This window comes from Neomonachus schauinslandi, chromosome 12 (assembly GCF_002201575.2).
Source record: "Neomonachus schauinslandi chromosome 12, ASM220157v2, whole genome shotgun sequence".
NCBI classification, from domain to species: domain Eukaryota; kingdom Metazoa; phylum Chordata; class Mammalia; order Carnivora; family Phocidae; genus Neomonachus; species Neomonachus schauinslandi.
This window is the reverse complement of record NC_058414.1, coordinates 71406781-71434771: the sequence shown is the minus strand read 5'-3', so window position 1 is coordinate 71434771 and position 27991 is coordinate 71406781. Positions and strand designations below refer to the sequence as shown.

Below are 27991 nucleotides of genomic sequence, written 5' to 3'. Positions count from 1 at the left end.
TCTTACTGCGGAACCCAAGGACTTGGGAAGAATCCAGCTTCCGATGGAAAACGGTGGAGCACGGATTTACCACCGAGTCCTGAAAGACTCACTGAAGGAAGAAACACAGGGCAAGTCACCGTACTGACTCCCAGCTGTGCTAAGATGGAGGGGAAATGGAGCTCCTGGAAGGAGTGGAGAGGGATTTCCACCAACCCTTCTCATTGTCTACTGGGCCATGGATAAAGCTAAAGCCGGAAGCAGGTCTCAGTCCTTCTGTGCCTGGATAAAAGCTGGCAACCACTGCCAGCAACCACTGCCTTCAAGAGTCTGTTACACAGCAACTGTCCCACATACCTGCACAAGCTACTCATACTTGTGACAAAGGCAGGATCTGCCCAGCCCAAAAAAACTTCCTCATTCTAGAATTTCAGAGCCTTACTGAAAAAACAAATTCTAAAATGGGTATATAGTATTCCTTTTTGCTTACCAGAACTAAATCCCCACACCCTCGATGCCTCCAGCCGGGCCCGGCTTCGTAGCCATGGGACCTGTGTGTGCAATGGCACAGAGCCCCACTCGCAGAAGGACGCTGAGTGGGTTCAATGCTCTATCGCTGCCATCTTGAAATTCACACTTTTTGACTAAGGGGACCGGAATTCTCATTTTGCACTATACTCCACACATACTCCACCTACCAATTCGTTCAGCTGGTCCTGTCTCCTGCAGAACCTGAAGGAATCTGAATCTCCTGGCTTATCTGTGACTTGAAGCATTTCTTACAGGTGCCTGGGCTCTAATGTAGCTTTGGGAGGCTGCGCCCTTACCCTGGCATTGTTAGCTATGTGGGAGAATTTTCTTTTTAAAATACTGTTGCTTTTAATATAATAAAATAATTCACCCCAAGGGCGGGGGGAATCAAAAATACAGAGGAAGGTATACAGAATATTAAGTGGAAGTCCTCTTCACCAGTACAACCCCACTCAATTTCACATAGCTCCCTAAAAGTAACTATTGTGAAGAGACAACTTCTGTTAAGGAAAAAAAAAAATACACACACATATGATTTGATACAAATCATATATATACATACACACATTTATATAAGAGACAGTTACACATATATCTTTTTTAAAAATCCCAATTTTGTATGTTACTGGACTAGATGGAGAAGACCTTTCCAAATCTTTCAATGAGGCAAACCAGCAGCTCCAAACAATGTGCGCTATTTTTCATTCATTTCAGAGTCCTCAGCTTAGAGGATATCAAACTACTCTTCCATTCCTCCACAACAGGTAACTAATCTTAGGGCAAAGCAGAAAGAACCAGAGATAACCAACTCGCTGGCTTCTCCTCAACTATTAAGTTTCGATGAGGAATTCAGATGATTGAGACTCAAACAGAGATAAGCCCCAGCTTTGCCTCTTATTGGTCATGCTGATTGGAACAAACCTCTGGATTTGTTTCCCCACCTACTGAACAGGGCAATTTTTATGAAACCTCCAAAATTTCTTCCAAATCTGGCACTCTGGGTTTGGGAGAAACTATTTCAGTCGTCTATCCTTGCAACCTCACCTCACCAGGGACCGTTCCACTTAAAAAATTTTAAATTCTTACTGCCCATTTTCATAATTCATCTTCTCTTCCCACTTCTCCTATTCACTTACTCCATCGATACCTGTTCTGTTTCTTCAGGAATAGAAACCTTTAGGGATTGTTAGCCTCTCTGGCTATTTTTCTTATTTGTTAGACCTTTCTTGTTTTTACTTCCCTCTCAACCCACTGGACAGCCACAGCCCAGCATTTCAAACCCTCTTTGGACAATGTCCTTAAATCCTCTGCCATGCCGTCCTTTCAAAACAACTATCATTTGTCCAAACTAAAACTCCTGGCCTCATTCCCAGCACCTGCTTTTCTCTCACCCCATATGTCTTACTGACTGTACGCCACCGAAAGCTGGGTCCCACCTGCCATGACCCCATCCAAGACGTATCTTTCTCAGTTGGATTAATACAACAGTCTCCCAGTTGGTCTAATATTTTTGGTTTTCCATTCTTATTTATATTCCAACTATTGCACCAGTAATCTTCATAAAATATAGGCAAATAAAAACATAAGCCTATTCAAGTCACTATTCCCTTCAATACCTTCCATCTTCCCTTAAGCCTCTGTTAATAGATTCTTTGCCTCTCACCTCTGTGTACCTCTCATTGAACATTTTCCATCTCAGCTTAAACAAAACTTCTGCAACTCTCCTCAAGCTGACCTCTTACCTCTAGACCTCTAAGTATGCTGTTCTTTTGGCTTGGAACACTTTGGCTCCATCCACTTCCATGCTCTGCCTAAGTTGGCTAGCTCCTTTAGGCATTACCGTAGACATCACTCTTCTGGAAAGCCTTCTTTGACCTCTCCCCAACATGAGACTTTGTGTTTCTCAAATGTGAAAATACAGCAGCCTGCCCTTTCCCAGCACAGCACTCATAATACACCTTATTTCAAGTCTCTAAACTCTGAACGCAGGGACCACACTTGCAGTGTTCATCACTGTATCACCAACAGAACACAGGGTCAGCACACTGTAACACTCCATCTTAATGTAATTGATTTCTTATTCAGCTTCAGAAGTTATATTTTGACTCCTAATCCTGAAAGTTACCCATGAATAACATACTCTACAAAAAATAATTTCTGTGTAAATTCACACAGTGTTCAGCTCCAGGAAGTTGGGAGGCTTGAGAACTAGAATTATCTAGCATTTATGGTCTTGAGCTTTACATGTTATTTCTTCAGTGGTTAGCATTTTCAGGGTGATCTCTGGGGTAGTTCCCCGGCCTCAGCACCTCCCCGAGGCTCAGAGAAGCTCCCAAATGGGAAAGGAATAAATCTGGTTCCCTCACTGAACCCCATCCACCACTTATACTTCAATACCATCTCATCTCCCCCAGTAAAGACCAAAAGATTTTAAGGATATCAGAAAGAGATTGAAAATCTTTGACAAAAGGGCAGCAGGAGATAGACTGGAAATCAAACGAGTCATGGTATAGGATAAGGGTGAAGGGTGAAGTAATAAATTAGAATATTCATAGGAATAGTAAGAACAACAACAGCAACAACATACATAGCACTTTATAGAACACAAAGCCTTTAAAAACTAATTTAGAAAGGCAGAGAAAGATAGGAGAAGGAAGAAGAGAGGAGGGGGAGAAGGAAGGAGTGTGGGAAGGCTGGAAGTAAGCAAGGGAAGGAGGGATGGAGGAAGGAAGGAAAGAAACTAAAGTGTCTCAGACTCTTTTCTTATTAGCTCAGCAAGAAAAATAAGAAATAGGAAACCAAAAAAGGTCCTACCTAAAGTGCCATTTCTACCCACCTCTACAGACAATGAATGTTATTCAGAACACTGCCATAGTTCACTGAGAACTCTTCTGAAGAACTTACCAGTCAACAGCCGTCAAACCTATGACTTGACTGCTTTAATATCCTTAGAGTCATCTATAAATATTTGGAACTTGACTTGAATGAATCACGTATGGCTTGGGAGTAAGAAGGGGGTTAGAAGGAATAAAAGGAAGAATGTATTGATTTAGAATGTTCATGAGACCTTAAAGTCTGAAATAATACAAGCAAGATGGGTAAAGAATCTCATTAATTCTATGTGCTTCTTACGCATTCATTAAGCATAAACCATGTAGCATCCAATGTGCTGGCTACTGTTGTGACATAAATATCAACGATCTCAGGAAGACATGGTCTACGTACCCAGCATGTCTGGACACATAACCCACTGGAATCACAAATCAAAAGAAAAAGCAAAACTCAAAACAAAAAAACAAAGCTTTGTAACTGATACCTGTGCCCAAGGATGATAATAATAATGAAAACCAATAAATTCATTCAATGTTTACATATATAGCTCTGTGCTAATTAAGCATACAACATACATTTTCTTGTATAATCCTTAAAATAACCCAGTAAGGTATAAAGAATTAGCACCTCCATCTTATTTTATTTTATTTTATTAAAGATTTTATTTATTTGACAGGAGAGGTGGCAGGCAGGGGTAGTGGGAGAAGCAGGCTCCCCACTCAGCAGGGAACCCGATGTGGGGCTTGATCCCAGGACCCTGGGATCGTGACCTGAGCTGAAGGCAGATGCTTAACCATCTGAGCCACCTAGGTGCCCCTTAGCGCCTCTATTTTAAAATGAGACATTTGATCACAGAGTTTAAGTAACTTGCCCAACACCAGCAATAATGATGTATCCAGGATCCGAACCTGAGAGTCAGCTTCCAGGACCCTGAGCTTAAGTTGCTCAAAGCAAAAACAATGGGCAATGGTTCTCTGTAGTATCTTGACCAAAACCTAGATGAGCTTGGAATAATGCATCCTAAGGAAGAAGTGTGTCAGTAAACTTGAGTTCCATTCTAGAATGCAGCCTAATCATGGTCATTGGCCAATGAGATAAATACAGGTAACCATCAAAAAATAGCTTATGACTATCCATCCAACCCTGAAACCAAATCATGAGTTGGATTTTGGAATAACGGGATGGTTAACGATTCTTCTCTACAGCAATAATCAAAGCATCTCAACTGTAGCCACATAACCATTTGGTCAGCGAATTTTTTAAAAAAGAGAATTTTTCCGACAGACAAATGGATGAAAAGATACTAAGCAAGATGAAGTCACAAAGACTTACTCCCAATATGGGATCCCAGAGTGAATCAGCATGCACTACTGAGAGAGAATTCCAGATCACCTAAGAAACATAACACGAAAGCTACATTCCCCCCGCCCAGTCTTACTGGGAGATACTTATTTCCGGGGCTTGTTTATGTCCTCTTTTATATAAAGTGAATTCCAAAAGAATAATAGTAATAATATTAACTATAATGTGGACTCAAACATGAGAACTGCTTTAGAAATTTAAATCCAAACCTCTCATGCTTTTTCCTTATCATCAAATAAGAAATGTTCTCAGTATATAAACAGTATGCCTGAGTCTCTGCCTTTTTTCAGTATTTGACAGAAAGGAGGCATTCCCTCAAGTGATAAAGTCATATTCACTAAGGAGTGATCAGAGGTAAGTTGGTAAAGTCTTGGAAGAGAAGGAATAGAGCTCCTTAGAACCAAGCCTGGTGATGTTGAGAGGAAACTCCAAGGATGCCAAGAGGAAGGTTTCCAGCAGCAGAGCAAGTGAAACAGCAGGAAGCCAGGAAGCATTAGCTCCATAAAGAGGAGACAAGTGTGAATTAGAGAAGAGGCTTGCAGTCTACTACCATTTAAGTGCTTACTAGTATGAGAGCTAAAAACTCTTCAGAATGAATAAATGGGTTAAATACAATGAGGATTACCATTTAAGTGGAGCATTCTAACTTTGCTTCAGATCATGGGAATTCTACAAAATCACAAAGGAGAGAATTAGCTGAACAAAATAGTTTAATTTAATGGGAAATTTATTTCAGAAGGGGAGCTAAGGAAAATTTCTGGAGTTAAGTAATGACATTTAGAATTAGGAGACGTTTATGTAAAAGCAATGTCCAAGAATAAAGTTAAGTAATAAGAATTTTCAAAAAGACCTAGAAAAATCTGCGAGAGAGACCTGAGGCACTTTGGAAAGAAGAACAAAGAAAAATGTAAGCTCTCTCTATATAGGAAATAATTAGAATAGAGTTTGACCTAAATTAAAGGAAAATACTACACATATCTGAGTATAAACATAGGAACACACACACACACACACACACTCTTTCCTACCTTAGAAATCCCCCCAAAGACTAAGATCAAAATGTTACTTCTGTTTCTTTTCTAGTCTAATTAAACATGAAATGGTGCCTATTGCCTGTTATCAGTTTATGCATATTATGGGTTAAATAGAAAAATTAATATTAATTGAGGGTGTCACTTCCCTGCCACATTTATTTGACCAATTCAGAGGAATAGTGATTATAAAAACAAGGCAGCACTCCAAATTATATACTGAATCATATAGGCTCATCTGAGGGGAAAAGCCAAAGCCTTAACTGGTGTTCCCATAAAAAGATACTCTTATAAACTCTAAAATTTAAGCCTCATTCCAGAAATTATATACCAAAGCATTTCCTCAGAATATGAACCCCTTTTAAACTGTAAAAAGAAAATTCATAAGATGAAAAAATAAAACCTTCCAATCATAAAATTTCCTCAAAAACCTCCATTACATTTTTAATTCTTTACTGATCTGATTTTTTTTTAAACCAAGTTGAGTAGTTGGAATTGTCTTTTTAATTTAAATTTCATAAGAAAGAGAATCACAATGCACATTCCCTGACCAGATTGTGTGTGGCCTATTTATTCGAAATGTTTGATTCCATATGGATTTCTTCTCTTTTATTTATAACTTCCAGAAAGGATTCTCTGTAATAAGTTAGCAACTCAAGGGCAACCAATTTGAAATCCAGGTCCTGAGAGCACTGTACCTGAGGTCTGCCACCTGCAATGTTTTCTAGAAGGACAAGGGAAGGCACACAAAGCTCGAACTTCGGTGTGGAGCATGAACCAAGTGTGAGCCACAAGTGGGTGGTCCACTGAGGTCAGGGTTAAAGTTCACAGAATAATTTGGAAATTATTCTCAGCTTGGATCTCGTTTATGAGGCCTGAGAATACACCCTTTAATTAGAATACAATTTCCAAAGCAACCACTCCCTTGACTTTCCAGAGCTCAGTTATTCTCAGAAAAGTAAAAACAGCCTCATCACTCTGACAGCTAACAGTCCCCTATAAATTACGCCTTAAATGTCCAACAAAGAAAGCAGCAGGCGTCCGGGACAACGTAGATGTTAGCTGCCAGCCTTCTAACCACGCTCCAGAATAGATAAAGAGAAGTCCTATTAAAGCAGACTCATTCTCCTCCACTTCTTGCTTATGCAGCTGAGCCGTCCCATGGAAGCTCGGAAAAAGAGTGGGCTGTGCATTTGAAAATGTTCCCACACCCCGGCCGGCCTCATTTTTCTGATGATCCCTTCATCCAGCCAACCTCACACTACAGTGGGAACACTAAAATCAATTCCATGAGAGCCAGCTGCCCGCCCCTTCCCCAGTGCTCGGGGAACCACACAGGACTCCTGGAATGGGAGCCAGCCCGGGCCTGACTCACCACAGATGTTCCCCTCCTCCCCCACACAACTCTGAGCCAGGGCCTTCTTTCCAGGGCCTATTGTTATTACAAAAGATTTTACTGGACCCCCCAAAATATGCTGGATGCCGAGAGGAAAACACACCTCCCTAACAGTGGGGTTAAGAAAGACAGGCGGTGAATTATGCAGAGACGACCACCTACTCTACGGGGAAGGCCAAAGAAGAAAATCCAGAGAGCTCTGGGGAGGCCAGTGTCAGGGAGTTGGAACAGCAGAAGCTATCAGAGTGTCAGACCTTGAAGTGCTAGCCAGACTTGAGTGGAGTCTAAAGATGACCTAAATCGTTCCGTTCTGGCAAATCCAGATATCAGATTTTTCTGGAGACCCAACAAAGTCGCCTTTGCCTAGAAAAGTGTGACCCGGAAGAAGACAAAAATACAGTTTCTGAAATCTGTAATCAGAACTCAGAGTCCGAGGTCACCCGCAAATATTCGGAAATTCTTGCCAGCTACATTTTGGGCAGGCATGGCATTGCTGTCTTTGGCCTTTCTCTTCTGGATATCCATTCGACTATCCGTTTTCCCAGCAGCCTTCCCACAGGGGGTCATAATGCTCCATCTCTGTGTTCGTTCAGTGCGTGTTAGTAAAACTAGACAGTGGCTCCCAGATGCTCCCGTGTCCCATGGTACAGGCTGAACCATCCTTATCTCAAAAGAAACTATTTCATGCAATTTACAGTATTTTTTTTTTTTTAATCACTGCCCACTTAACCAGTTTAACAATAGGGAGAAAATTTCATTTTAAATCCTTTCCCTTTAATGGGATGAATTCTGTAACTAAGATGGAGCTTCACCAAACAGTATAGTAATAATCTTTATACTTACATGCTTACTAGAGAGAATAATTCATTCTTTGAACCTACCAGGGGGAAGCTCCAGGTCTACAGAACCTGATGCAGAATGAGCTTTTTTTTTGAAGATTTTTTTTTTATTTATTTGACAGAGAGAGACACACAGAGAGAGGGAACACAAGCAGGCGGAGTGGGAGAGGGAGAAGCAGGCTTCCTGCAGAGCAGGGAGCCCGATGCGGGGCTCAATCCCAGGACCCTGGGACCATCACCTGAGCCAAAGGCAGATGCTTACCGACTGAGCCACCCAATCAGCATTTTCAATAGCACTCCAGTGACACTGCTGTTGCCAGGCATTCCCACAGTTAAATGAAAACATACCAAAGCTTTTGTATATATTCTACAGAGCACTTTCAGGGAGAGGAAGAGAATAAAAAGAAACCAAGTAGTGCTAAAAGTGTTAACTGTAAAAAAACAAAAAAATGAAAAAATAAAAAACAACAGTTTGGAATCATTTGACTACAAGAACAGGGACCAGAACAGTATCAACCTTCAAAGTACTGTTTATTGTCCTTTTGCTCTGTCTTTATCTTTTTAGTTTCACAGTCCACTCAGAATTGTCTGACTTCTACTTCATCAATGCTCAAGAAGGAATTAAGTTTAGGGGCACCTGGGTGGCTCAGATGGATAATTGTCTGCCTTCGGCTCAGGTCATAATCTACAGGTCCTGGGATCGAGCCCCACGTTGGGCTCCCTGCTCAGCGGGGAGTCTGCTTCTCCCTCTCCTACTGCCCCTATTTGTGCTCTGTCTCTTTCTCGCAAATGAATAAATAAAATCTTAAAAAAAAAAAAAAAGAAGGAATTAAGTTTAACTATATCTCTATGAGAATAAAGTCCAAAATTTACAGGTCAATTCTTCTTTAAAAAAAAAAAAAGGATGAAAATGGACAGACAGTATTACTTATATCCTAGCTCTACATTTTAAAATATTCATGAATATACTTTCAGATAAACTCTGTTGATTTATAGATTTCTGGGAGAATTATATGGAACAATTAACTGAAAGCATATTATCATAGCCATATACCCAAATCACTCCAATTTTCTCTAAAAATACTCACTTCGGATGAGTTCGTCATCTGAACAGTTTCCCCAAATGGACTGGTCTTGCATCTCTCCATGTGTGAAGCAGCTATCGGTATCTTGAGTTATATTTCTCTCAGTATTTTCTTTATCACATTTTTCTAAATAAAACAAAAGATATATTATTATTAAATGTTACATATTTTTCTATTCTTTTTTAAGGTTTTTTTTTTTTTTCCCAAATGCCTCCAAGTCTGCCATAACTTAAGAAAATGAGAGCAGGGGCGCCTGGGTGGCTCAGTCGGTTAGGCCGCTGCCTTCGGCTCGGGTCATGATCCCAGGGTCCTGGGATCGAGCCCCACATCGGGCTCCTTGCTTGGCGGGGAGCCTGCTTCTCCCTCTGCCTGCCTCTCCCCCTGCTTGTGTTCTGTCTCTCTCTCTGACAAATAAGTAAAAATAAAATCTTAAAAAAAAAAAAAAAGAAAAAGAAAATGGGAGCAGTATCTCTATTGACTGTTGCATAGGTTATTGAAGCAGTAACAGATTTACTGAGCACCTACTACGTGACCAGCATCGAAGAAACAGACATGCGTACAACAAAAATAACCTGTTAAGATTATTAAGTAAGTCATCGTAACACACCAAGTGGTCTGCCATGACAGAGTCATGTGCAAAGGTCACATACAAGATGAAAGTGAGTCTGTACATGTAGGGGGCGGGCGTGGAAGGGAAGCTCCAAAGGAGAAGAGACCCCACTGAACGGCTGGGCTAAAAGTCAGACAGTTGAATAAGGAGCAACTGAGAAGTGAGAAGGCGTAGAAAGCAAGTGCAGAGTTCTCTCTGTGGAAGCTCGGGAAAGAGGCAACGACTGTGTTACACATTTTCAGAAAGGGAGGCTACTGAGGATGGGAGATTTATACATGGGTTTATGGGTCCTCAGGGGGAAAGGCAGTAAGGAAAAGTAACATCTTACCGGGAACATAGTAACTCAAACAAAAAGCTAACTGTAACACAAGGTAAAATCCATGTCATCAGAGGTCCAGAGCACTGAAGAGGTTTGAAGGAAGAAAAAGAAACTCATCCCAATTCAGAACTCAAGAAAAGCACTAGAGAGAAAGGTGCATGTTGGATGGTCTTTAAAACATTCGCAGGAATTCTCAAAGCAGATATGGGAGAAAGGCAATGCCTGGTAGAAGAACGGCGTGGGCAAACTCCGCAAGCAAAGGTTCCAACACTCTGGAGTGTGAAATACTTCAAGGGGGACATTAGGAGATAAGACTGTAAAGGTTTGATTAGGGACACAGCATGGATATCTGAATGAGAAGGTGAGAAATCTGGACCGAATTTAAAGGCAAGACAAGTGAGTCAAAGTAGCCACTGAAGCTTTATGAAATGCCTTATCGGAGCCAAGCATTAGGAAGATTAATACATTCGTACACAGCAGTGTCTCAAACCTGACAGTGTTTTAACTCACTTGAGGGGCTTTAAAAAAAAAAAAAAAAAAAACAGATTCCTGGGCCCCACCACCAAAGATTCTATTTCAATTTGGGTGTGGGGCACTTAGGTAATATTATTGCACTTAACATCATTGAAAATCACTGGAGTATGGATGTACCTAAGAGGGAGAAGAGAGTAAGGGAAACCAAAAGAGAGACTTAGAAGAGTCCAGTTTAATCAGAGTTTAATCAACTGAATGACAAGATGGGAAAGGGGGTAGATGTGAAAATCTAACTAGAGCTCTGCACAGATAATCAGGGAAGATGGGACTGGAGATGATAGAGCCCTCTCGGTCAAGGATTTGACTGAGAAAACCTGGAGACCAGAATAATTTATTAGTTTAAAAAATATATATTTGTACATAGTAGATGTTTAGGCTTTGTGCTAGGCAATAAGGATGCAATGAATTGTGAGATGTGGCTCAGGCTTTCATGGACTTTACAGTTTAGTGGATGAGTTTAGTGTTGCACATCTGAATTTGCAAATCATAAATCAAGTTATAGCTGGAAACAGTGATCTTCCTAAACTTGACTGCTAAAGCCATTTAAATGAACGGGCCCATCAAAAGAGTTAATACATTAAAATAAGAGTACCAAGAGGGGTCTGTACAATTAGAAAGGAGTCAGAGAAGGACGAGAAGCTGGATGATGTCAAGCCATGGAAGCAAGGAAAGGAAAGAGACTCAAACAGAAGTTGTTAGTCAACTGTGTTAACATTTCCAGTGGAAGGAAAAAATTTCTGCACATGCAAAAGTTTCTCATGTACCATGGGGATTTCACAACAATTGAAAAGTTCTGCCATGAAACACATTTCAACACATGAAAATAGATGGACACCCTCTTAGGAAACTAAATCCAGAGGCTAAAGTCTCTGAAAAAAAGCAGGGTCTTCAATGCTAAGTATTTTCAGAAAGCAAAACCATATTCAGATAGCAGTAAAATATAAATCAGAAGCATGCTAAACCAATATGTTCTAGAAGATTTATGTAACATTTACTCAGCATTATCCGAGAGAAAACGTAATCTTCCTGAGAGGTGTTAGTTTCAATTAAAATCTTTACTTTTTTAAACAACTCCAGAAATCTTTCCACTGTTACAGTCAACTCAGGGCCTTTCTGAGATTATCAACAAAAGAGCTTTTTATAAAAACTCCCTCGTATACATAAACTAGCTCAGCAGCAGAGTCCCACGTACTTGCAGCTACTGTTATGTAGCCAACTGCCGCCAGGTGTCATGCTAGTAGGCTTGATTCAATTAGTAACTTTAATTGAAGCTGAATGAAATTAATTATATAATTTTGAGCTGTTCAAGCTTAATTCCATTAAAATTAATTCATGAAACCAGGGCATTATGAAGCATTGCTGACTAAAAGAAAATAGGTATGAATAAAGCCTCTAGACACACTTGACTCACATTTGAATCATGTCTAATATTCAAGTGCTCAACATAGGCCCTCTAGACTCTGCACTGAATAAATGAAAATGTCATGTGGTTCGTATGCACACGCATCTAGTAGTGACCCACTAGTAAGGGGAACATAAAGTTCCTTCTGCTTTAAATTTTATTAAGGAACAGTTTCACTTTTTTTTTTAAATTTCCTTATCTGTGAAATTCTAGAGTTAGTCTTCCTCAAGTTAAAAAACAAAAACTACCATTCTCTGTCCCATATATTCAAGAAATAATCAATAAAATGTAATTACTCTCAAATCACAATCATCAGTCTCTCCAACTTTGCCTTCTTTGAAAAGTAAATGTCTTGGCCCAAAAGTTGGTCTCAGCTTTTTGCTATGACCCACAGCACCCAGCCCAAAGCAAAGCTGAGAAAAAGTTCAAAGTATAAAAATTAAGTTGATTTTTGTCAATTCTCCATGTCTATAAACTAAACTTCTGTGACCACTTGAGTGTTGTACAACTTTCTAACATATCTATATTATTTTATTAACATATCTGTAATATTTAATGGAATACCTATATGGCAGCCCCATAAACGGTGCACAATTACATCTTCCACTGAAGAAATGCACTGAGGCAGAGGAAGAGTTGATTGGTAGACAACTGTAAGATGAGCACCACAATGTCCAGCCACAGAACCGACTTTACTACAACTTTCAATACCTTGGGTGAGCCACTACTCATTAAGATGACCAATAGGCAGTTTCTAATAGCAGATTTCTAGGATCAATATGGGTTTATGGTGTTACTTCTGAACTGCAGAAGCAGGGCCACAGTCCTGGTTTCATCACTTCCTTGCTGGGTTTACAAAGGTTTGTAGTTGCTATTCAACTAGTATGTGGTCCCCAAAGAGATAGCCCATAGATAATCAAGTAACTTCACGATGCATGAGATCAGTCTGTACCTTCCTACAAGAATTCTGTACACACATGCAAGCAGCACTCCTCCCTAACTTAACAATTTCTCTCTTAAAAGGAGACCTCCATCGGCTCAATAATGCCGTTCTTCTAAGCCAGTGGTTCTCTACTGCAGAGCTCTTTAACCATCAAGATGCACAGGTCCCAACCTCAGAGGTCCCAATTCAGGGGGTATGGGAGGAGTTTTGTCATCATCATAGATAGCCAGGTATGAGGGATTCTGCTCCAAGTTCTTCTGTTCTACACAATTTAGAGAAAACTTAGAGGAGAGCCTATCCAACATGGAGATACACATCTTGCTTTGCATCACCTCATCACAGGATTCTAAGTTATGAGAAAATGCAATTTGACCTCATCACTCATATAGAGGGATTTAGTTCTGTCTCCGTGCCAGAACTATGAGAATACAAAACCCGAGTTATAGATAACACTTATCAATTCTACTAATAGATGACTATAGAAGCATGTTTTAGAAACTAAAATAAAAACTGAAGACACTTTAAAAAGATAGCACTAGACCAGAGAATAACTGCCTACGCCTGGCAGCCACTTCCAAAAGGCTGTTTTCCCAAGAATTCTAGTTACTCTGAATACAGAAGTACAGAAGAATCTTTGGCTGGGGTGGTGCGGGGAGCCCCAACAACAACCAAAAACCTTAGTCCCTGACAAAAAAAAATCTTCTAGCTGTGGAGACCCAACATACACACAAAACAAGAAACCACAAAACTGAAGGTAATAAAAACTGCACTAGGTTGTAATTCTGACTCAGAAACTAACCAGCCGTGTGGCTGGGGCTCATTTTCTTCAACCAGAAGTGAGGGCATTGAGCTGGATGGTTGCAGAGGCTTTTGACTCTAAAATTCTGTTAATCTGACGCTGCAAAAGGGCTAACCAATAGAGCCAAAACTTCATATACACATTGAAGGGCATTCAGAATGGAGTGGAAGAAATCAAAGAAAAGCCTTTGTAAGGCACTGGATTTGAGTTAATTCTCAAAGAAAATAACAAGCATGAATTAAGCAAAAGAATCAGAGGAAAATAATAATTCTAAGCGATCAATTTACATACAATATGTCCTACGCAGAAATGACTATCTTATAGGATCAATACACTTTATTTTTTGTTATTTTTCTAAAGAAAGGTATGGATGGTCAGAAGCAATCTCTCTCTAATCTCAATCATTCCCACTGAAGAAGAAGGAGAAAGAACCAGGTAAATAGAATTTCCAATTAATTAAAAATTCTATAATATTTTACCTAGTTGACATTATTCAAATTTAAAACTTTGAGAATGAGAATTTCACTTATCTCAGAGAGTTGGGGAATAACCTAGTTGAACGGTGATTAACAGAAGAAAAATCTAAGAGCATTAAAAATAAGCAAATTAGATAATAATGTATGTACAACATTATATTATGTTCCATGCCACACAACAGCTACTCAGCTGGTATATGGTTGTTAAACAAGTTTTTAAAAATGAAACAACACTTCCTTTTGTTGAAAGAGTAAATTAATTAATTTTTGCAATTACAGTATTAGCAATTTTCAAAGGACTTTAATATATAATATTCATTTGATCTTCAGAATCATCAACGATATTTTAAGAAAGAACACATTAGCTCCATTTTACTGATGAGAATACAGAATGAGTCTCAGAGATAGATATTAAGTTGAAAACAGGATAAAAGTCAGAGCTGGAAAGCGTCTTGAGCTCAGCTAATTTCATACTGCAGCCAGTGTAGAAAGACCCACTGCAACACTCAGCCCTTCAAAATTCCGAGGAATGACACCTCACAAAGAAACACAGCCCATTCTTGGTCAGTTAGGTTCGTTAGTAAGTTATTCTTTATTTTGAATATAAATTTGCTATTAGGTTATTTATAACTAGTCCCAGTTCTGCCTATTGTAGGTACAAACAATAAACGTAAACCTTTCTAAAAGACAACAGTTCCAACTACTGAAGAGGGATATACTTTCCATCAGTCTGTAATCAAGCAAATATACTATCTCAATAGCTAAATGCTATTAGCACATAATAGTAAAAATCTAGTCATGCTGCATGAGGAGGATGATTAGTTTGTCGAAGTTACTAATGAGCTTTTAAACATAAAGTTCTGTATGTGCCACGGTCTTCCAAGAAATGGAGACAATATTGTCATGTAAAACTCCAGATGTATCTGATTCTTTCCTGATGAACAAAAAGACTCTCATTAGGTTCCCTGGGACAGAAATACCATCTCTAAATTGTACTTTGCACTAGAAGTGGTTAAGAGCAGAGGATCTCAAATCAGGGCCCCTGGGTCCACCACTAATGCTATGGATCCTGGGCAAATTAGTTTTGTCAAAATAGGACTAGAAACAGTTATCTATCTCATAAGGTGTATGGGGAAAGAAACGGAATCATGCCTGGGAAGCAGAGTTTCTGGTATATGATAAGGGCTCATCTACATTTGCTATCAGTAGTTCGCTAACTGTTAGGACATTAAGCATCTTTTAAAAAGTTATCATATGGGAGCTGTTGAGGGCAGTAATCTATTCAATAATCCCTATGTGAAAAACCATGCAAGAAATCTGTTTCCAGACGGAGTATAAGGAAAACTATTGCCTTCTCTGAGAAGCTATATTTTTTTTTTCCTGATGCACGGTGAACATATTTTAAAAAATGCTTTCTTTTTGACCCAAATTTACAGACAAAACTGAGTGAATCTGACCCTACAGTCTCTCTGTACATTTCAATTTTCCCCCATGTTTGGATCTCCTAGGTACCTATATTTTCATTATGTTTTAATCTTCTTTAAAAGGCACTCTTAAAAGCCACCTGAAATATTCTGCTGAACTAGGCAGAGGTATGTGTAAATGCACAAACCAACCATCACATACATTTTCTACTTCTTATCCATACTTCATTTGCTTACTTCATGAAAGACTAATATAAATGATGGTGCTTGGCAGAAATGTTTATAAAACCTCATAAAACTTAGGGTAAAATACACATATATTCATATAGAAAAGGAATATAAGTATCTTTCTTTATACTTACATTTGGGGGCTTCTGCATGTTAGATCTCATCCAATTCAACTTAATATTTGATAATAATCTATGACAGATCATTTACAATCTATGTAAGATGTATATTCTTACTGCTATGCAATCTATATTCAGACCTCCTTTTTCTGAAAACAAAATTGCTTTAAACAATTTTTACTCTTCCATTAAAATACCAGCATTATTTCAGATGATCTATGTGTGTTCTGGTTTATGAAATCTCAAGTAATCCAAGACAAGAATCTCTGAGAAAAGTAAAAAATCTGGGTCTGTTTGTCGCAGAGGCTCAGAACAATGTGGAAATCTACAAATGCTTCCCAAATGTAACCTTTAAAAACCAAAGACAAAGCAGCTTTCAGGACGACCCGAGGCTCTGGAATTTTACTTCTTCACTCATCAAACACAAACAAACAAACCCCTCAAGCCTAATGACCTTCAAGAAGCACAGCAAAACCAACCTGCTTTGCCTAATGCTCTCAAATGGATTAAAATCTCATTGCCCAAAAAAAATTAAGATAACCAAAGCATTTTTAACAGATAAATGAGCATGTGCACAAAATTTCATAATTCTGTAAAGACAATAAAGTTATTATATAAGCACAGATCATTATGAAGTTTATAGAAATAAACACCTAAATCAATTGAATCGATTCACTGTTACCGATATTTTGAAAAGTAAGACTTCTGAGCAAAATCTAAAATGCATTCCTTCAAAGGGCTTTTTATGCATTCAGAAGCTTATGGTGCATTTACATTCAAGAGTGATACAAATGACAGACTCAACTAGTTCACAGGCTGGGGGTAGGCAGAGCGGGTTATACACAGCACAGTGGAAAACAACTCCGAAATCAGATCGATATACAATTGACTACGACTATGCAAATGCACAGGTACAAAATGCAGCTACAGTTCCGGTAATATCTCAATAAATCAGGGCTCTAAAATAAATGGCAGAGGGGCGCCTGGGTGGCTCAGTCGTAAGGCATCTGCCTTCGGCTCAGGTCATGATCCCCGGGTCCTGGGATTGAGCCCCGCATCAGGCTCCCCTGCTCTGCGGGAAGCCTGCTTCTTCCTCTCCCACTCCCCCTGCTTGTGTTCCCTCTCTCGCTGTGTCTCTCTGTCAAATAAATAAATAAATAATCTTTTAAAAAAATAAATAAATAAATAAATAAAATAAAATAAATGGCAGAAGGAGCAGGGAGAGGTGAGGTGACAGCAAGCTGATACGCGCGACCAGGACACATTGCTTCAGCCACCTTTATCTCTTCCCTTCGACATCTAAACCTACAGTTCCTTGTCCTAAAGACAGAGTTTCAGGATGACTTACCCTGAGGCATAGTAAACTCCCGCCTCTTCAAATAGATGTTCAATTGTGTTCTTTCAACCAAGTATACTCAGGCTAACACCAAACACTCACAGGCTCACGGAGTTTGGAGTTAGCTGGCCTTTTAGAGGTCTCGGGCCAACCTGATAACCTGAATTCAGATGAATACCTTCACCATCCAATATTCCCAAGAACAAGCTGAGGAGCGTAGGCATGAATACTCCCAGGACGGGGACACAGCCTCAGCACACCGCTTACCCCAGGTTTGGGACTGCTTTGACAATTCAAAGATTTTCCTCACAAGTGGCTAAAATCTACTTCCCTGTATTTTTCAATGATTCATCATATTTTGCTCTTTGCAATCGAAGTCAAGTCTAATCTTCCTTCCATGTAACAGTCCTGTCTTAGAACTAATATCTCATGCTCTTGTGTCTTTACCTTCTCTGTGCTAAACACCCTCAATTCCTTCAGTGTCTTTTCAGGGCCTTTTTTTTTTTTTTTTTTACATCCACCCTTATGGACAGGATAGTCTTCTTCATCTTGTCTAGAAAGCTATTATGAAAGAGTTTTGTCTGACTGCGAGAATCCAGAGAGGCCGTAACTACAGCAGTTCTCTTACTTAGCAATCGACTAAGCCTATTACAAAAAAGGAATTGAGGACTCTGACATCTTCCCCTTTTTTCCAAATGAAGTCACACACCCATCTTTAGTCTCTTTTCATGATCACTGTTGTAAGACCACAATTCTAAAACTTTTCTGAGCAAGCTATAGAACATTTCTGCTATCTAGCACTTATCTAAATAGGGATTAAAAACTATGGCTCATGGGACAAACCCTGCTTACTCCCTGTCTTTATAAATAAAGTTTTATTAGAACACACACACACACAAGAAAATCTTCTCTGTTACCTCTCAGTTCTATCAGGTGGGGATATAAGTAAGTGCGAGAGGATGGAGAAGAGCATTTCATTTAGCAGTGAAACCACAAATAAGAGAATCAGAACTGTATTGGAATTTATTTTTTGGACTTCAGAATGATAGACACAGATTATAGGTCAGGGGATGTATCCTCTCTGGTAATTCTCCTAAAGGCCCAAACTAGAAGCCTCTCATAGAATTCACTAACCTGGCTTTTCTTTGAGACACTGCCTTTTTTGGATTCTCCTTTAAGACAACCAACTCATTCTGGCTCCACAATCTTCGTCATCTCATTAACTTGACCACCTCATTAAAATGACCACCTCCAAGAGAAGAACTTTTAGATCCATTATTCTAGGCCTGTTCCCATGCCCTGACCTACAAATTTTAAGTTTCAACTCTACATCAATAGATCTTTAGCGACTCCAACTCGGCATTTCTTAAAATTCATCACCGCTTCTCTTCTGTCCCTGTTTCTCCAACTGTAGTCTGTATCTTGGTCAGTGGTATTCACAGAATCATCTTTCAATTCTCTTTTCCCTGCCCCAACATAATCATTATGAGACCCAGCTAGTTACAACGTCCCAATTTCTCTCAGATGTAGACTCTTCCAGTGCCCACTACCAGTGCCATCAATCTTTATCTCCTCCAACCAGAAATACTTTCAACACAAAGACTGGGTATGTTACTCCTTAGCTCAAGAAAAATTAAATTCATTTTGCATATTGATGAAAAGTTGGAATAGTTATTTTCACGTTGTATACATCTTAATGTAAGCTCCTACACCTTTCCCACGCTCCATAATTTCATCTTGCATTTCGGTGAGAAATAAAGAGTAATACCCCTCAGAAAATGCATGTTACTTAAGTGATGGAAAAACTAAGAACAGAGTAGGTCCACATTCATAGAGCCCCAAAGACCAAGGGCTGATCCATCATGGAAAAGAGTAGGAGGACTGTATCTTGGAGGGGAAGCCGGTTCCTTTGTACTCGGCCAGCTGCCTGCCGAGGGCCTGTCACCTACTCAACCACAAATTGCTTTATTTTTAGTGCTCAACTCTGCATAAGGCAAACCAAAAAGACCTACAAACTGTGTGTTCTTCAGATGGGGTCACTAACAATCCAACCCAGACAAAACTGACTTCTTGCCATTCTGAGTTTCTCATTCAACCTCTGAATTTGTGTGCTTGAGAACTGCACCCATCAGCTGGCAACTGGCCATCAACTGATCTGTCACATGGTTCTTACTGGACTCTTCAATTGATACTTATGCAAGGAATTAAAATTTAATTTGGCACATTTATATCTCATCCTCTCTCTCTCACCTACTTTATAAATTCCTTGTGGGCAAAAGATGCATGCATGACACATTTTTAATCTTCACAGGACTTTGTACGTAGCAGGCACACACAAAAATATTTGTTAACAAGGTTTCTCTTCAAACGTGTCAATAATGAAATCTATGTGCTGGCGTGACAATTAACTTCAGACTGGACTCCTGAAACTACTAAAAAATTCAGGCATAAAAGCACATGCTATGAATCATCGTACTTCAGATCATGTGGGTGTGAATCTGAAAACAGAAGTGGACTGCAAGTAGAAACCACAAACGAAATTAATGTTAAAATAACTCTGTTCATAGCTCCTACTTAGTGAACCCTAACTGATTAAATTAGAATCTTTAAAATACAACTCGATTTCAAAAACAAAGTTAAAAGCTTTCCTTCTTCAGAATATGTGTGCTGATGTGAAAAGAAGAAACGAAAAGTTTAAGTAACTTCAGGAAGGGAAAAAGGGACAGAGACACAAAGATAAAGAAAAGAGAGAAGCATCCAAAACACTGGTGCACAAACACATGTAAGGTTAAGTCAGCAGGAAGGACTGAAGCGTCCTTCATCTGCTCCAGTGACTCACCAACATTCAACTATCCAAATATCTAGAATCTAGCCAGGGCAGAATCTGTCTTCCTTTAATAAAAACTGATGATAAAGACCTTTAGAAACAGAGACATAAAAATCACATCCCTTGCCTTTACATATAGTAGAATAATTACATTATCTCAGAAAGACAACTTGGTTGAATTGTTCTCCTCTATTGTTATTTATTGTATCATTCTAATTTTCCATTTGCAAATGGCTTTAGATTGTGTCGATTTATGCTTCCTTATTTTCCCCAAGTCTTTTATTATTATAAAAAATATAATGCCAGTAGGGGCGCCTGGGTGGCTCAATCGTTAAGCAGCTGCCTTCAGCTCAGGTCATGATTCCAGGGTCCTGGGATCGAGCCCCGCACTGGGCTCCCTGCTCAGTGGGGAGCCTGCTTCTCCCTCTCCCACTCCCCCTACTTGCGTTCCCTCTCTCGCTGTCTCTGTCAAATAAATAAAAATATTAAAAATACATATATATATAATGCTAGTAAAATAATTGCACACAGCTATTAGAACTTTCCATGAAATCACCTCAACAAGATCCAGGAAATAAGGTTCAAAAAACAGGAAAGGCTCTTACACACCCAAAAATTCCAATTTCCCCACTAGCCCTATAAAGATCATTCAATTTATACATACATACATATAAACATATATACATACATACATATATATCCACACACACGCACGCGTGTGTGTGTTTTCATTTGTTTGTTTTAATAAAAAATCCTTATATGTTAAGTGACCAAGCAAGGCCAACAGGCACGGTTCTTGCTGGCCAGAAACCTTCTCCTGCCAACTGCACTTCTGGTCTCTCCGGCTCCCCATATACCCTAGAACACAAGCTTAGTTAGAACAAACATATTCTTCCCACACATGTGTAATCCTCCTCCCTTGTCCCCCACTGCTTCTACCCTGCCACCCTCCAACCCTATGCTAATTCCAAAAATTCATTCTATCAGCTTCTATTCTCAAGCTCCCTCCTGCTCCTTGCTGAGAAAGGCAATCAACCATGCTGACCTTGTCCACTAAAAATTCATGCCATTCATTCTTAGTTAAGCCCTCAGTGTTACTGAGCAGCCCTTTTGTTTGCCCCAGATTGAATCCCTCTTGAATACTTCATTCTTTGAAATCTTTTCCACTCATCTCAAATTTCTCGACTCATCCTAACCGCCCCCCAGCCTTGCTCTCAGCAAATGTTACCATCTACTTTGCTGAGAAGATCGAGGCCTCCCATGATCTCTTTTTCGTATCAAACTTTCTCTAAATTATCACTCATCATTTTCTCCCATGCCCATCTGAAAAGGGAACATTCTCTACTTTCCTAAGACTGGTCTCTGTCCCATTCGGTCCCAGAATTTTACTCTTGCAATTACACACCCACACCACCACTGTACTCCATACCCTTACATCTTCAGTCTCTCTATCCCCTAGATTTCTTTCCATTAGCATGTGGTAAGCATGCTCAAAATCTACCCGTCCAGCAGAAGCTCTCTATACACCTTGCTTCTCTCTTACCAAACCACTTCTTTCATCTTCCACAACCACTAAACCTCTAATGCTTCAGTGACCAATCCTTATGGACTCTCTTCCTGCATTCTTTTCCTTCTCCTCCCTAAGTGTGGCCATGCCTCCAAATCTGCTCCTCAGTCCTCTCTCTGACTCTTGTACCCATCCATCAGCTACCTGGTGGTGAACTCTTACCACTCACCACTCTCCCAGGGGTAAGTCCTACTTTTCGGTGATTTACTGGCTATCATGGCAAGCGGTAAGTTCCAGGAACCAACATGATCAAAAGAGGACTCAACAGCTCCTCCTATGTTACCACTGAAGCTAAAAAGGCGAACCCGTGGACTACCTTAAATTTTTACCTTTCCAGCATCTCCCATATTAAATATGTTGCCCAACTATCAGTTGAATTCAATAAAATTTGGACACTGTGCTTTAGGAGATTCACAGATGATAAGTAAAAATCAAAGCCCTCAAGGGGCTCTCACAGCTAGGTAGAACTCTATCCTACTTTTGCTATTGTTCTTAAACTCATTTTCTCAATTCCATTCCTACTGGTGCTGCCCTATGTCCTCTTTTGTCAGATGACTGGCATAGCCTCCTGTATAATCACTACCTTCACTCTTGCACCCCCCGCCCAACATCATCCTTTGCACTGCCACTAGATTTATTTTTCTAAAAACACCAATTTGGTCCTGTCTTTCCCCTTCTCAAGAACTTTCAATGTTTCACCACTGCCTCCAGAAAGGATATACAAACACCCAGGCGAGAATTAGGGCCGTCCTCAAAATCACTTTAGTTTATCTTCTCAACCTTATCTCACTCTTTGTTTCTTCATACAACCCATACAGTGGGCTTAGTGAAGTACTTAGCATTCTGTAGTAATCCCCTCCAAGCTGTTTTCCACCATCCATCTCCACAGAGCTGAGTCCTACCATCACGCTTCTTCATCCAGCTCAAATCAAAAGTTTTCCTTGACGTTTTTCCAAATGCCCCAGCTAGAGATACTTTCTCTCTCCCATGTTCTGCCATCATACTTTCTTTGTACATCTGTTATAGTACCAATCAGTCTACCTTGCATTATAGTTATGGGTGAATGTATGCGATTCCCTAGCATTCTGTGAGGCCCTAATTTCATTCCATCTATTTCTCGCTGTACTTGTCACATAACAAGGTTCAATCGATCACTGTTTTTATGAGAAAGGATCATTGAGATTCTAAAACTCCAACTTACAAAGAAACACAACTAATGTGCAAATTATGCACTCTTTTCCTTATTATCTATTTCACTTAGCTTTATCCGCTTACAACTCTTATTTATGTATTTTTCTAATGTTCACAATACGGTTGTATGATGGTACACAGAATTTTAGAAAATTCTTTGAAGATGAATACTCACCATTATTTTTATTAATTGGGGTATGTAATAAAAATGCTGAAGAACAGTAATATAGTGATAGGATTGAAAATTTGGAACTTGAAAAAAGAGAGACTTTTTTAAAGATTTCTGAAGCCTTTCTACTAAAAAAGAGACTTCTTAGAAATCTATGATAACTTGTCTTTCTACAGATAAAAGACTCTAAAACAATGATTCTCAACCAGAGATAAAGAGCACCTGGAGCCTGTTAAATATGCAGATTCTTGAGCCTTCCACCCAGAGATGGATTCTTTAAGTCTAGAGTGAGGCCCAAAATGCCAGTTGCCTTGAGAGATCAGGATAGCATCTCAACACTACTGACATTCTAAGGCCAGATAATTCTTTGTTGTAAGGGGCTGTTCTGTCCTGTGCACTGTAAGATATTTAGCATTATCCCTGGCTTCTACCCACTAGATCCTGGGAGGACCCACTCCACTCCCCATCTATCTACTAAACATGTCTCCAGATGTTGCCAAATGTCCCTTGGAAGCAGAATCACCCCCGACTGGAACCAGAGATAGAAGCTATCCAAAGATGACACACTTTGAGAAATGCCATCCTTAATCAGAAGGATAAAACAATATGATACAAGAAGAATATGGGTATTACAAGCATACATTGTATAAAATGAAATAAACAGGCTTCCCATAAAGGAAATCTGATTAGCCACTATAAACTCCTGACAACTCAGCTAAGCTTCTAAGTCAAAGCTCTTCTTATGTAATTTCAACTTGAAGATTTTCTCCCTAGCTTCTATTTTAAATTATTTTTAATTAACTTCACTGGCATTTTGCATCCTGCTATGAAAAGTCTGCCTAATAGTCTCAGAGGACTCTCCCAAGAGAGAAGAGTGCATTAAATCACACATTATCACATTAAAATATATTCCAGCACTCACAGTCCAACAGTCTAAGTCTTGGCAAATGCAATGGGGTGTGTGGGGGGCGGGGGGGGTGACGCAGCGACTGGCACAGGCTCAAGTGATTCACAGTATCCAAAGCCTATTATCTCCAATTCATCCATCCGTAGGAAAGTTATATTGATTCTCTACTTCAACCACATTTATCACAATGACATATATTCTGCAATTTGTGGTTCTACCCTGATTTCTACTGACTGCATGAGACCTTGGCCAAGTCACTTAAATTCTTTGGGCATCCTTTCTAAAAAGTGAGCCATTTTATTTCTAAAAATCCTTCTAGTTACAAGTCACAAATGTATGAATGAAGCACTTAATTAAAAAGCTCTTTCCACTGCATGGATTCTAGTAACTACTGCACCAAAAGGTAAGTACCTACATATTCCATGTTGATAACACAATGAATTTTAAGATGTCTCATCCAAAAAAGAAAAATAAATGACAATTTGATGAACCACAGACACAAGAGCCACTCTTTTTAAATTTAAATTCAGTGAATTAACATACAATGTATTAGGATCCATGCTCTCTTAAAACAAAATTAAGTTTGGATCAAATCATCCTTCACCTACTAAGACATTTATGCAAGTACTCTGCATAAATAGGGAAAGAGTTATAAATACATGTTTACGTTTTATTTTCTGTAACAGAGATAACAGATCAGCTGCCTAGAGGCCATTTCCAGCCTGAAAGTGTAGTTGCTTTGTTGGCCTGGACAAAAATTGTATTTAATCAATTGCCAACTTTTCAAAAGGGAGAGACAATACATAAAAAATCTGTATTTCCAGTGTCTCTTGAAATACTGGAAAATACTAGCCCCAATGGCAACAATGCGCTGGAGTGGAGCCGTACTGCCTCCTGACCCATGCACCATCCCACCGCCCGCAATCCCTGCTGCTCCCTATCTTCTGACACCTGTCCTGGGTCCTGGTTCCCTCTTATAGCCTGGAGCATATGAGCTTATGTCCTTACTCTGTAACAATTTTCAAAATACACAGAAAATATTTTTAATGCTGTCAAAGCAATAGAATTCTCCTTGCAGAATCACAGGAAAAGAGTAGAAATTTTGAAGAGAGAGAACTATACTTTTAATACGAAAAACCTTCCTAACTCTGAATGCTGATGAGTAGAACGAGCTACACTTTGGGGTCTAACTAACCATCTGAAAGAATGGAGAAAGGGATTCTAGAGTTGATGGTGAGTTCACTAGAGACCCCCTAAAATGTCTTTTAACTTTAACATTGTAGGTCCTTAGTTAGCAGTATGGATATCTCACCATAATCCAATAATATACATATAGGTTTTATCTTGTCATCTATGTATCTTTGCTTACAAAGGAAGACTTGACCTTATACGTTCCCCTCATGAAAAGGTATTTTCTGCTAATTTTCATAAAACACTCCATTTTTCTGATTTTAATATATAAAAATTTTAAATTAAGTTTCCATTAACTAAGCAGCCACAACTTACCAGAGAATGATTAAACTATTCTTCTGAAAGTATGGTAAAAGAATCCAAGGACAGAAGGAAGAGGATAAAAACTCAAGCAAGAGCTTGAGAGTAGGGTGCTCTGTGAGCAAAGCTGCTCTCTTCACTAATGTCTTTATCAATAAAACCAACTTAAAAACGGAAGGCAGGATCTTGAAGCTTTTATTCTACCCAATGGCTCCAATTTTTTTTTTTTCTTTCAATACACCTTATGAAATCTGCTTGTTTGAGACATGATATTATAACAAGATTCTGAGGATTTTCTTTTTAAAAAATTAACTTTATATTACACTTAATGCCTATTTAAAGGATGTTGTGAGTCAAAGATCAACTAATAACAAAGCAGTATGTAACTATGTTGCTGATGGTAAGTCAATTTTCAGGTACAATATAACCCAAGAGTTTCCACACTGATAACGTGTTATATGCAGTCAACTGCAGCTCAGACCATTCTAGATGCCCACTTCTTAGTGTCAGATCATGTGGTATTCTACAGCACTGCATCTGCACATGTATATTCAGTACCACTGCAAGTTCTGACTCTAAAGATGCATTAAAGTTAGACACTGTAGGTATCACTATATTAAATCAATTGTTTCTGTAGTATATTTGATGTGGATTTTGACATAAGCATTGTTTAACAATAGTGATTAACAGCTCAAGTGTGAACATAAACATCAATGAGTCGATAAGACTATGAAGGGCATGCCTAACCGGAAAATGACTATGTTGGCAATAGCATGTGCAGAACGTGGGCTGCTTCTGGGAAAATATGTTGATCATTCAAGCTCTCTGATTTGCTCTATTTTCTCTTTAGAAAAAAAAATGAGTCACTGTTTAGAAACAAAAAGCAATGATAAACATAATTCAATTTAACAGCCCTGAATACCAGAACATTCTAATTTAGCCATGGATGTTTTCTGCTTTCACCTCTTCTGAATTCAACATTAACTTCTTCTTTTCCATTTCTGCTGCCTTAAAACAAAAACAAAAACAAAACAAACAAAAGAACAACCCCAAGAAGCTCACTACATTATTGTCAAAGAAAAAGAAAAGCTATCAGATATGCTTAAAATCAAGAGTATGAAGTAGGTTTCTGAGACCTAGAAAATTATTTAGCTTATATCAGTCCCAGAACTTTTTAAATCGGAGCCACCCTTAGAGGAAAATGCATCTGGAGAGTAAGGCCCTTGTTCACTGTCGCCATTGAAAACCTGAAGTATGTCACCTTCAAGAGAAAAAAGATACTGCCTGTCTTGTTTATAAGCTTGTTAGGGATGTTTCCCACAAACAAGATTAGTTTCTTTACAGGTTCCCTGTGTTTACACTTTGGAAGAACACAAAGGAGCTAATTCATTCTTGGAAAGTGTTTCTTTTAAAGCATGTTTATTTCAAAACAAAACAGTTATTGAAACATATGCGTGAGCCATTCCAAAGCAATTTGTCACAGAAACCTGGATCATCAACTGAGTCGCAGAGTGGCCCACAAGAATCAGAAAGAGGAACGGACAGTGCATGCTTGTTCAGAAGACCGGGATCTGATGAAGACTCGAGAACTGAAGTGAAGCAGGGGAGGGAGGGATCCCACACATTTGAGTCTTAGGCCCCAAAATGCATATGCTTAAGAAAGAAGCAATCCTGTCATCCAGTTTCCCCGCAGCCAAAGGAAGGGGGAGTGGAAGGACCAGCGGACCCCGCCCTCTTATCCGGTTGTTGATCTAGGTAGGGCAGGAGTCCTGGAGAACTTGTTTGAGTAACACCAAGTGTGCAAAAGTTCCCAAGTAACGAGGTGAGAATCCGTCCTCACCGCACCAACCTCCACCCCCCTCCCCCAATCAGTAAATGTGTGAACAAATTTTAAAAATGCAACAATGACAAAGCGGCTTGCAACTTGCAAGCAGGCACTCACCCTGGGCTGGGGCGCCCAGCCGGCCGCCGCCCGCCTCGGCCCCGCGCTGGGGCCCGGGAGCGAGGGCTTCACCCGCGCCGGACATGGGCCGCTCCACCGAGCCCGCGCCGCGCTGCCGCCTAGCTCTCCGCCCCCGGGAGGACCACGAAGGGCTCTTAGGTGTTGTGTGCGGAGAACGAACTGCTTCTGGCGGACAAAAAAAAAAGTGTTTTTAGAGACCAGCACACCACCCCTGCAGGACGTTCCCTCCCCCTCCGTTTCCCTCCCCCAAACCCCACCCCGGAGAAGTTTTGATTTGAAACCCAGGAGGAAAACTGCTACCCCGCACGTTGACAGTGGGGGGCGGGGGGAGAGGCGGCTGTGGGCGGGAGGCAGTGAAGGGGGGGTAGGGAAGGGAGACTAGATCTGGAAGCTTGGGGAAGGGGACCAAACCCCTCCTCCTCCTGACCCGGCAGCCCCCCCCCCCCCCCGCCCCCCCCCCCCCCCCGCCCCAAACTCTCTCAAAGCCCCTTCTTCCTCCTCCTCCTCCTCCTCTTCCGCCCGGAAAGTTAGCGAAGCTCCGGCAGCAGCCGCATCTCGCCCCAGTGGCCCGGCAGCAGTGGCGGCCGCCCGTGCGCGTCCCTCCCCGCCTCCCTCGGGCTCAGCCCAGACA

The 27991-nt window shown here is 40.0% G+C and overlaps 1 protein-coding gene across 1 annotated transcript in view; it reads right to left on the bottom strand.

The window, feature by feature from the left end:
• MDFIC (MyoD family inhibitor domain containing) overlaps positions 1–27582 on the bottom strand; it is an 88667-nt gene extending 61085 nt beyond the window's left edge. The window contains exons 1-2 of the mRNA XM_021699310.2: positions 27340–27582; positions 9059–9181 (exon numbers count right to left, since the gene is read on the bottom strand). Of these exons, the coding sequence (XP_021554985.1) occupies positions 9059–9181; positions 27340–27424 (208 nt within the window). The 5' untranslated portion in view covers positions 27425–27582. The remainder of the gene's footprint in view (positions 1–9058; positions 9182–27339) is intronic.
• Positions 27583–27991: the final 409 nt, after the last annotated feature.